This window comes from Berghia stephanieae, chromosome 11 (genome assembly GCF_034508935.2).
Source record: "Berghia stephanieae isolate SIO BIC M18660-M18661 chromosome 11, UCSD_Bste_1.3, whole genome shotgun sequence".
Classification (NCBI taxonomy): domain Eukaryota; kingdom Metazoa; phylum Mollusca; class Gastropoda; order Nudibranchia; family Aeolidiidae; genus Berghia; species Berghia stephanieae.
In genome coordinates, this window is record NC_088370.1 from 2,708,141 (window position 1) to 2,720,181 (window position 12,041).

General features: G+C 38.2%; 1 protein-coding gene across 2 annotated transcripts in view; it reads right to left on the reverse strand.

The window, feature by feature from the left end:
* Window positions 1-12,041, reverse strand: part of LOC144956266 (uncharacterized) — a 42,085-nt gene that overhangs the window by 14,610 nt on the left and 15,434 nt on the right. For both annotated transcript variants that reach the window (XM_078886727.1, XM_078886728.1), the window contains exons 10-14: window positions 8,333-8,464; window positions 6,073-6,243; window positions 4,877-4,958; window positions 3,917-4,135; window positions 597-736 (exon numbers count right to left, since the gene is read on the reverse strand). In XM_078886727.1, coding sequence (XP_078742853.1) covers window positions 597-736; window positions 3,917-4,135; window positions 4,877-4,958; window positions 6,073-6,243; window positions 8,333-8,464 — 744 coding nt within the window. The remainder of the gene's footprint in view (window positions 1-596; window positions 737-3,916; window positions 4,136-4,876; window positions 4,959-6,072; window positions 6,244-8,332; window positions 8,465-12,041) is intronic.

The window sequence follows — 12,041 nt, forward strand, 5'->3', positions numbered from 1 at the left end:
TGACGAAGGGTTTGTACCCAAAACGTCCATTGTCTGTTTTGTTCCCATACGAAGCCTCTCCATTTTCACTCTTTCGTTAGTAATAGAAAGTACATTTTTTTAAATCCTACAAATTAGGAAATTTTTAGCTTTCAAGTTGGCAGGTCTGCTCTTAGAGGAACCAGAGTCACTTTTATTTATTTTAATATTTAGCTATTGTCTAAAAAGTTGCATTTTTGTAACCCATTAGTTCAATCTGGTACTATGTAAAGCAAACCTAATGACGAAAAGCACATTTAATTTAAGTTTCAAATGATCAGAAATATGACATTTTGGCCTTGGGATATTTGTTTGTTTTGTTTTTTTTATCATTTATTATTTGTTTGGGGGATGGTGTTTTTTTTTTTGGTTTTTTTTTGTTTTTTTTTTGCTTTGTTTGTTATTTTGTTTTTGGTTAAATATGTTTGGGTTTTTTCATTGATTTTCTTAATAAAACAGAAATTCTTGGCACGTCTTATATTTCCGGCTAAAAGTTCAATATTCATCATTCAAACAGTCCTGAAATACATAACACCATTTTGAGACAAGAGGTCAACATTAATGTCCTAAATACTCACTGGACACTGAACGTGTGCTTCTCCAATTCTTCAAGCCTGGTCAGTTTTCTCTCCTTCTTCTTTGGCGCAATCAGATCAGTCTTGGGAATCATTGTGAACATGTGTTTGAAGTAGGCGTCTGCAGGGCTGGTGTGATAACGCTGAAAAGAAATAGTGTAAGAAAGGAATAATCATGAACATGTGTTTGTATAGCTATGTGGTGATATGACACTCGCTTTTGGATCAGAAGGTTCTGGGTTCGAGCCCTGCTCAGCACATAGTTGAGTCCTTGGAGAAGGCTCTTTACTCACATTCTTTCACTGTCCTCAGGTGTAAATTGAGTACCTGGCCGTTAACAGTGTTGTCTTTGTCCGAAAAAAATTGCAACATCGCCTAACAGACATCATGTCCCGTCCTAAATGTTAAATGTTGCTGTTGGCCAAGGACACTTTGTAAAGCGATTTGAGCACATTTAGTGGATATTGCGCTATATAAAAGCTCAATTTTAATGCTAAGTAGGCATCAGCAGGGCTGGTGTGAAAACGCTGGAAAAAAATAGTGTAAGAAAGGCTCTATCAATCTTTGGTTTAATTCTAGTATTAATACAGAGGAATTAATGAAAACCAACTTTGTCCACATGTCAAAATTGATTAAAATCGATGTGTTTTTGTGATGAATGTTTTTAAAAGATTACTTTCAGGCACAGATTATAATTATAGATTATTTTTTAAGCACCAATACAATTGCAACACAGTTTATGACACTTGCATAGGGAATGAGACTAGCGGAAGAGTAGCGTCCCTTGATTGGACGTCACCGGTGGAGAAGTTATTCTAGAGAGAAGGTCATGTTGGTTTTGTGCATGCGTCTCTCGTCCTTGCTTCTGGTGAAAGCAGCATGAGACACTTCACCAAAAGCGAGGACGTGAGAGACGCATGCGCAAAACCATGTTGACGTTCTCTCTGTAAGGTGACGTCCAATCAAGGGACGCTACTCTTCCGCTAATCTCATTCCCTCTATTGGATGTCACCTTACAGAGAGAACGTCAATTTGGTTTTGAAGTGTCTCAAGCCACTTTCACTGGAAGCGAGGACGAGAGACGCATGCGCACAACCAACATGACGTTCTCTCTCTAATAACTTTTCCGCCGGTGACATCCGATCAAGGGACGCTACTCTTCCGCTAATCTCATTCCCTATAGATTTAGATGTAGATAATTGTCTGCTTCTTTTTCCATTCTATTATCCCTAACAAAAAAATTTTGAGCTTTTATATAGCGCAATATCCACTAGACATGTTCAAAGCACTTTACAGAGGATCCCTGACCAACAGTAATACGGAACGTTAGTAGAACGAGACATGACGCCTGTTAGGCAATATTACAATTTTTTTTCCTACAGAGATAACGCTGTCAACGGCCAGGTACTCATTTTACACCTGATTACAGTGAAAAAATGTAAATAAATAGCCTTTTCCAAGGAATCAACTATGCGCTGCTCAGAGCGGGACTAAAACCCAGTACCTTCTGATCCAAAAGCAAATGTCATACCATAAGACCATATAACAACTCAAGACATCTTTCTCAATATTGCCCCTTTCTGTATATATATATATATATATATATATATATATATATATATATATATATATATATATATATATATATAACTATAACCAAGGAATTTTAATTGTCTTTCCTTTATTGTTTTGGTTCTAATTAGAGAGCATATCCTATCTAAAAACATATGCAAAAAAGCAAACTCTAACTTAGGCTTCTTCAGAAGAAACTTATACAACAACAGGAGGGAAATAAAGTTAAAGTGCTACAAAGCCATTGTTAAACCTACACTAGAATAATTTTTTTTTAATTGAGCTTTATATAGCACAATATCCACTAAATGTGCTCAAAGCGCTTTACAAGGGGTCCCTGGTCAACAGCAACATTTAACATGTAGGACAGGACATGCCGCCTGTTAGGCAATATTACAATTTTTTCGGACAAAGACAACGCTGTTAACGGCCAGGTACTCATTTTACACCTAAGTACGATGAGAGAAAGTGAGTAAAGAGCCTTTTCCAAGGACTCAGCTATGCGCCGAGTGCAAGGCTCGAACCCAGGACCTTCCGATCCGAAAGCGAGTGTCATATCACTAGACCACCTAGCCGCATATAGTATCTCTGTCTGGGACCCTCACCACAAATCAGAAATCCAAGAAATCGAACAATAAATACAAAACAGAGCAGTGAAATTTATAAATCAAAACAACAAAGATAAAAAAACATGAAACTGATATAAATCTCGAACCACTACAACAGAGAAGAAAGCGTGACAAAGTAACAAATATTCTACAAAGGCCTAAACGATCAAGTTAAATTACCCCTCGGTGATATTCAACCAAATAAGAGGAAGTCATCCAAGTTTCTGGTTCCCCCACTCAAGAGTGGATGTCCACTTGTACTCGTTCATACCCATAGATATCACAGGACCTAGTGGTCTGTGTTCACACCATCGACATTCAGACAGTGGAATAGTCTCACATCTCAAATGAAAGACAAATACTGTGGTCTGTGTTCACACCATCGACATTCAGACAGTGGAATAGTCTCACATCTCAAATGAAAGACAAATACTGTGGTCTGTGTTCACACCATCGACATTCAGACAGTGGAATAGTCTCACATCTCAAATGAAAGACAAATACTGTGGTCTGTGTTCACACCATCGACATTCAGACAGTGGAATAGTCTCACATCTCAAATGAAAGACAAATACTGTGGTCTGTGGAATCTTCAAAACTTGGAGTCTGAAAAAGGAAGAAGAAGAAGAAGAAGAAGAGAAGAAGAAGAAGAAGAAGAAGAAGAAGAAGAAGAAGAAGAAGAAGAAGAAGAAGAAGAAGAAGAAGAAGAAGAAGAAGAAGAAGAAGAAGAAGAAGAAGAAGAAGAAGAAGAAGAAGAAGAAGAAGAAGAAGAAGAAAGAAAAGAAGAAGAAGAAGAAGAAGAAGAAGAAGAAGAAGAAGAAGAAGAAGAAGAAGAAGAAGAAGAAGAAGAAGAAGAAGAAGAAGAAGAAGAAGAAAGAAGAAGAAGAAGAAGAAGAAGAAGAAGAAGAAGAAGAAGAAGAAGAAGAAGAAGAAGAAGAAGAAGAAGAAGAAGAAGAAAAGAAGAAGAAGAAGAGAAGAAGAGAAGAAGAAGAAGAAGAAGAAGAAGAAGAAGAAGAAGAAGAAGAAGAAGAAGAAGAAGAAGAAGAAGAAGAAGAAGAAGAAGAAGAAGAAGAAGAAGAAGAAGAAGAAGACGAAGAAGCAGCAGCTCGATCTTATAACTACCCCTTTTGTCACATGACTTACCTTGTAGTATAGGCCCTCCATTCCACGGACGGGTTTCAGTTCTCGTTCCTTCCTCAGTGAATCTTGCTCCAGTCGGACCATCTTCTCCTCGGAGACTTCATCCAGATTATCGTCTTCGCTCTCCTCCTCGTCACTGTCCGGCAGTTTCATCCTCTTGTAGTCCTTCTGGAACACCCTGGACTGAACTGTCGTCGGCATGGTCTTCTTCTTCTCATCATTCTTGGGTTTGAAATAAAGAGAACGACAAAGTTTTCATCTAAAAATTTGTAATTGAAATAAATCTAGTATTCAAACAGGTTTTTTTTTCTTTGTTTGTTTGGCTTTTTTTTAGTCCCATCGCTGTCAGATTGTAATGGGAGATATTATCATAAGACACCTTTTTTCTCATTTGGCCAAAAATTCATAAATTACGATAAACTCTGTCTCGTCAACATTTCTTGAACCAAAAGCTAAGGAATTGGGAGCCAAAAATTCATAGCTCAGCGAAAGTATGTCTGTGGGTCAGCGTGTGTGTGTGTGTTGGGGAGAGGGGGGGTTGTGTGTTGGGGGTAGGGGGGGTTGTGTGTTGGGGAGGGGGGGGGCTGTGTGTTGGGGAGGGGGGTTGTGTGTTGTGGCACTAGAGATGAATTTATTTTATTATTATTATTTTCATTTTTATTATTATTATTAATTTTTTTTCAACCAATGTAAAAAGTACATTGTGCATTATATAATTTTGAAAATGCTCTATACCATATCTATTATTATTATTATTATTATTATTATTATTATTATTATTATTATTATTATTATTATTATTATTATTATTATTAATTATTATTATTACTATTATTATTATTATTATCATCATCATCATTATTATTATTATTATTATCAAAATGTGCCTTGTTATATATTTTTTTCATCTTTTTTTTTACATATCCACTTTCGTTCAATGAATATGACAACAAACACACCTACCTTGGAAGGAGAGGTCAGTCTGACCTTTGACATGTTCCGTGGTGTGTTGCTACTTGTCCCAGCAACACTCAACATTGACATTCTGGCATCAGGAGGCAATTAAGAAAGAAAAAAAATTTATTACAAAAAATCAAAAAATAATTCGTATTTTGCAGGGTTGCCAAAATGAATGCCACATCTCGGTTCAGCGCATCATCTTCCTCCAGGCCCAGTTCTAACATATCGTCCTTTACCATATCCAACCATCTAGTCTTTGGACGTCCCTTTTTTCTCTTTCCCGCTAAAACTTTCCTTCCCACGTACTCCCCTCTCAATGATCAATTAATTATAACAATAAGATTTTGATATCAGAAAAAAAATGATGACTTGCCAAAAATGCATAATTTTTGGGGATTGGCGCCATTTCGACATAAAAATTTCGAATTTTTTTGTAATAGTACTAGCTGCTTACCCTATATTTGGAGTGAATTCATCAGCAAAACTAACTTCCCCTCTGGACCAAGTAGATGGATCTTGTCCATCAATCCAGAACTACTCACCCTACGTTTGGAGTCAATTTACCCTATATTTGGAGTGAATTCATCAGCAAAGCCAAAGTCACCAAGCAGATAGATCTTTTAAAAAATAAATAAATAGTAATTCCCTTTATTCATCCCATAGGGGAAATTTGTCTTTACAGTCTATTCCAAGGGAAGACGGGAATAACCCAAGCGTCAGCCGCAGTGCAGTGCCGCAAAGGGAGTTAAGGCTAGGTGACTTGCTCAAGGCCACTCAGCGAGACGGGTAGTCGAACTCTGTACCTTTCGGGTACAAAGCAAGGACCGTACCGCTGAGCCAAGCTGTCCCATTGTCCATCAATCCAGAACTACTCACCCTACATTCGGAGTCAATCCATCAGCAGAGCTGACCTACATTCGGAGTCAATCCATCAGCAGAACTGACCTACATTCGGAGGCAATCCATCAGCAGATCTGACCTACATTCGGAGTCAATCCATCAGCAGATGGATCTTGTCCATTAATCCAGAACTACACACCCTACGTTTGGAGTCAATCCATCAGCAGAGCTGACGTCACCAAGCAGATGGATCTTGTCCATCAATCCAGAACTACACACCCTACGTTTGGAGTCAATCCATCAGCAGAGCTGACGTCACCAAGCAGATGGATCTTGTCCATTAATCCAGAACTACTCACCCTACATTCGGAGTCAACCCATCAGCAGAGCTGACATCACCACTGGAGCCAGCTAACGGGTCTTCCCCATCTCTATTTTCCTCCCATCCAGTCCTCACTCTATCAGGGTGGCCGGTTATTCCAGAACTGAATTGTAACTCGACTTCGTATTCCTTCTGGCCAGCAAAGTACCTGAAATAAATCAACAAACAAATGAGTAGGTGACTTTCAAAACGTCCTAAGTCACATCCAGATAGAAAATGAGTTAACAATCTCAAGCTATCTTTTGGACTATATAGAATCACCAGAAAAAATTGAGAGTTCCAAAATACTCGGGGTATTGTTCAATGAGGCACACAAGACAAGTATTTTCCTCTTTATGTCAATAAATAAATGAAAAAAAAATGCAGTTTTCATTGAATGACGAAAATTGGAGTTAGTACGTTTTGAAAATTACCTACTCAAATATTTGTCCTTTTCTGCATGTTGTGGAACGTTTCATGTAATATTCTAACAAAAACGATAAATATAAAGAATAATTCAATAACAACAACAACAAAAATAATATATTTTATGGCAAACGTAGCAGATCCAGTGAACCAAAATGATAGAACAACTGGCCAACCTTTGTACAACATTGGATGTTTTGTTTTGTTTTTAAGGGTTTTACGGCGCTTGCAACACATTTAGGTTATATCAGCGCCAGTAAAATGGAATAAAATGGGATAGTAAAAAGTTCTAGAATTACAATTAAAGCACCCAAGAAAAGGTAAGACAAAGGGGAATTGGTTCAAATAGAAAACGTATGTAGATTCCAAGAGCACACCATCAAAGTACTTAGTTTGAGATCACCGAAATGTCTCATTCAGACACAAGCACAGGTCCCCAATAAGAGGAATACACTCAAATGTTTACACATCATATATTATATATGTAAAACAAAAAATAATACAATACATAACAAAGAGATGATTTACAAGACAAAAAATATAATCTCCTAAAACTCTAACTATACATTTAACTGTTTCCCTCCCAGCCAGGGTATCCGGCCAGAACCAGGACATAACCAAGTAATCTCATTCCAAGACAAAGACAGAAAGCAAGATGGAAAACATATATAGGGCGATAGAAGACAGTAAGTGTATCCCTGGCCACTGTAGGAAGTCAGGAATCCCACCCAGACAGTCTTTATTCAAAAACTACAATAATCATATCTGCTATGGCAAACATTGGAAGTCGAGTAGCTCAAAATAAATAAAAAATAAAAATAAAAATAAAATTCACTTTATTCATCCCCAAGGGGAAATTTGTCTTTAGGGTCTATTCCAAGGGAAGACTAGAATAACCCAGGTGTCAGCCACAGAGCAGCGCCGCAAAGTGAGCTAGGGCGAGGTGACTTGCTCAAGGCCACACAACGCAGTGGCGGGTGATTGAATTCAGTACCTTTCGGGTAGGAAGCAAAGACCGTAGCACTGAGCCACGCTGCCCCACGATGTAGGGAATCTACCCAGTCTTCATTCAACACTGGATAAACTTTTCAATCGAGCAAATATTAGGTAGAAAAAAGGTGATCCTTCATAGCATAAATCTCTTGGAGCCAGAGATTATCCCAGTTTCTATAGGGTTAATTAGAAAATAGCAATTGCTTGCTATCCTTCAGATAGGACTTGAAAGTAAGCTTCAATTTAATATACGAAAACAGATAAAATGGATGTTTCAGGTTTCCCCTTTATCAACAAAAAACACTCATGTTTTTGTTTATTCATCTTTAAAAAGCCACTACCACATTATCTCATTCGTCTATAGTGTTTCATTCATCTTGTTTTGTTGATAAAGGGGAAATCTGAAACGTCCAATTTATCTTTTTTCGTATATTAAATTGAAGCTTACATTCAATTTCACATTGTTATATATTTCTTGGAGCTTTGAGCAGCACCATTTGTGCGGCTATGTGGTATAATTGTATGACACTCGCTTTCGGATCGGAAGGTCCTGAGTTCGATCCTCGCTCGGCGCATAGTTGAGTCCTTGGAAAAGTCTCTTTACTCTCATTCTCTCACCATACCCAGGTGTAAAATGAGTACCTGGAAGTCAACAGCATTGTCTCTGTCCGAAAACAATTGTAGTATCGCCTAACAGGCGTTATGTCTCGTTCTACATGTCACATGCTGCTGTTGGCCAGGGACCCCTTGTAAAGCGCTTTGACCACATTAAGTGGATATTGCGCTGTATAAAAGCTCAAGTGTTTTTTTCGGGGTTTTTTAATTTACATTTTACTTACCGAGGAAGTCTGATAATTTCAAAGTAAAGATTGGCCATCCAGTGGTCGAGATCTGAGGCAATCAGTTGTTCTATCTTCTCATGTTTGTCTATGTCGGGGTCCATCGGGCCTCGCAGGAAGGGGCTCACGTACCTGGATAACAAAACAAACAAAACGTTTCATTTGGTGCATGATAAAATCTGAAAATTTGTGAATTTAAAAAGTGTTGAGTACAATAGAAAAGAAAAATAAAATTGATGTTTTGTGACAGGTGGCATGGTACTTGTAATGTAGTAGAAAAGTATATATATCATATTAGAATATTCCCTTTACCTTTTCTGTATTGAATCACTTCTTCTTCCTATTATTATAATTATCTACTTCCTGGCGCCAGAATGCCTACTTCCTGTTCTCACTTCTACTCTAATTTTTAGTCAGTCCAGTTCAGGAGCTCAATAAAGTAACATGTCAAACTATGTCTATCTCAGTTAATTATAGTACTCTTCTCTGGATTGGTAAAAAAAATGTAGCTTTTTATATAGCGCAATATCCACTAAATATGCTCAAAGTGCTTTACAAGGGATCCCTGGTCAACAGCAACACTTAACACAGAGACGACAACTTTAAATTTGGCTCACAGGAGTTTCAGACACCACTCGTAGGAATTTCAATGCCGATAGAGGAATTTCCGCACACAAGAAAAAGGAATTGGGATGGTATTTGGCATTGTGTTTACATATTGTATAGTTCTAAATAGATAACTGATTAGAATTATATTATGATACATAAACACATTGCCAAATACAATCCCAAAGTTTCCTTATTTTAAATGAAGTAAAGGGCCAAAACCTAATGGTAGAGATTGTAGTACTGGTGGTAGTGAGGATGATGTGGTGTTAGTGGTTGTAGTAATAGTGGTAGTGATGATGAAGATGTGATAGTGGTTGTTGTAGTAGTAGTAGTAGTGGTAGTGATGGTTGTAGTAGTAGTAGTAGTGGTAGTGATGATGATATGGTGGTGGTGGTGGTGGTTAAAGTAGTAGTTGTAGTGATGATGATGTGGTGGTGGTATAGTGGTTGTAGTAGTTGTGGTCGTGATGATAATGATGTGGTAGTGGTTGTAGTGATGTTGATGTGGTGGAGATGGTGGTTAAAGTACAAATGGTAGTGATAATGTGGTAGTGGTGGTTGTAGTAGTAGTGGTAGTGATGGTGTGGTGGTGGTTGTAGTAGTAGTTGTGGCAGTGATGATAATGTGGTGGTGGTGGTGGTTGTAGCAGTAGTAGTAGTAATGATGATGTGGTGGTGGTGGTGGTTGCAGTGGTAGTGATGATGTGGTGGTTTTATTGTTGTAGTAGTGGTCGTGACGATGATGTGGTGCTGGTGGTTATAGTGGTAGTGATGATGATGATGATGTAGTAGTAGTAGAAGTAGTAGTAGTAGTAGTAGTAGTAGTAGTAGTAGTAGTAGTAGTAGTAGTAGTAGTAGTAGTAGTGGATTTAGCAGCAATAGTATAGTAGTAGTAGTAGTAGTAGTAGGGGTAGTGATGACAATGTGGTTGTGGTGGTTGTAGTAGTAGTGTTAGTGATGATGATGTGGTGGTGGTGGTGGTTGTTGTAGCAGTGGTAGTGATGATGATGTGGTGGTGGTATAGTGGTTGTAGTAGTTGTGGTCGTGATGATAATGATGTGGTAGTGGTGTTAGTAGTAGTAGTAGTAGTAGTAGTAGTAGTAGTAGTAGTAGTAGTAGTAGTAGTAGTAGTAGTAGTAGTAGTAGTAGTAGTAGTAGTAGTAGTAGTAGTAATAGTAGTATTAGTAGTGGATTTAGCAGAAGTAGTATAGTAGTAGTAGTAGTAATAGTAGTATTAGTAGTGGATTTAGCAGAAGTAGTATAGTAGTAGTAGTGGTGGTAGTGATGACGATGTGGTTGTGGTGGTTGTAGTAGTAGTAGTGTTAGTGATGATGATGTGGTGGTGGTGTTTGTTGTAGTAGCAGTGGTAGTGATGATGATGTGGTGGTGGTGGTGGTTGTAGTAGTAGTAGTAGTAGTAGTGATGATGTGGTGGTGGTGGTGGTGGTTGTAATAGTAGTGGTAATGATGATGTGGTGGTGGCGGTTGTAGTAGTATTGGTAATGATGATGTGGTGGTGGTGGTGTTGTAGTAGGAATGGTAGTGATAATGTGGTGTCGTGGTTGTAGTAGTAGCTGTAGTGATGATGGTGTGGTGGTGGTGGTTGTAGTAGTAGTGGTAGTAATGATGATGTAGTGGTGGTAGTTGTAATGGTGATGGTAGTTGTGGTAGTGGTAGTAATCATGATGTGGTGGTGGTGGTTGCAGTAGTAGTTGTGGTACTGATGATGAAGTAGTGGTGGTGGTTGTAGTAGTAGTGGTAGTGATGATGATGTGGTGGTGGTTGCAGTAGTAGTGGTAGTGATGATGGTTGTAATACTAGTGGCAATAATGATGATGTGGTGGTTGGGAAGGGGGGGGGTGTATCCTTGGAACAAATTGACCTCACCGGAATTTGACGGAAGTGCCCGGAGCCAGGAATTTTTTGCTCCAGACCGGAGTTTTTTCCGGTGAAACCGGAGTTTTGGCATCACTGCTTAACATGTAGGATGGGACATGACGCCTTTTAGGCGATATTACAATTTTTTTTCGGACAGAGACAACGCTGTTTTAAACCTGAGTACAGTGGGAGAATGTGAGTAAAGAGCCTTTCCAAGGAATCAACTATGTGTAGAACGAGACTCGAACCGAGGACCTTCCGATCCAAAAGTGAGTGTCTTACCACAAGACCACATAACCGCACATAGACTGGTAGGTCTCTAGGTCGAGTCCCATTTTCAGCAGCACACCTTAGAGTCCTTGGAAAAAGACTCTTTACTCAGTGTCTCAACTCCACTCAGCTGTGAAATGAGTCAATATCAAATTAAGAAATTAAGAGCAGGCACTGGTGTAAGATAAAGAACTGAACATGTGTGTATGAAATGAGTAGCTGGCCGGTGTCCGCTTTATCTTTGTAATTACAGACATCCTATTCCGTCGTAAATGTTAGATATTGTTCTTGGCTTGGTACCCTTTGTAAAGCACTTTGAGAACATCAAGTGAAAATTGCGCTATTTGAAAAGTTCAATTTTTAAATTTTATCCCTGTCAAGTCTGAGTCTATTCAAATGCCATATCCAAAAACAAAATAAGATCTCTGTCAAAAGAGGAATAGCCAATTTTTTTGTTTGTTTGTTTTTGTTTTTAAGGGTTTTACTGTGCTTGTAACACATTTAGGTTATATCAGAGTCAGTAAAAAGGAAGAAAATGGGATAGTAAAAAGTTCTAGAATTACAATTAGAGCACCCAAGAAAAGGTAAGACAAAGGAGAATTGATTCAAATAGGAAACAGATGTAGATTCTAAGAGCACGCTATAGTTTGAGATCACCTAAAAGTTTCATTCAGACACCAGAACAAGATCCCACTAAAAATGTTTACAAATCATATATCATATGTACACAAAAAATAATACAGTGTATAACAGAGAGATGATTTACAAAACAAAAAATATCATCTCCCAAAACTCTAACTATACATTTGACTGTTTCCTACAGCTGTTCTCAGGTCACCCGGTGTTCTCTTGTACAAAAGTTCAACACAAGAGAAGTAACCATACTCGTGTACCAGCTAAATATCCGTTCCTGTTACCGTTGACATTATTTGGTAATGAGACAGCTAGGCCATTA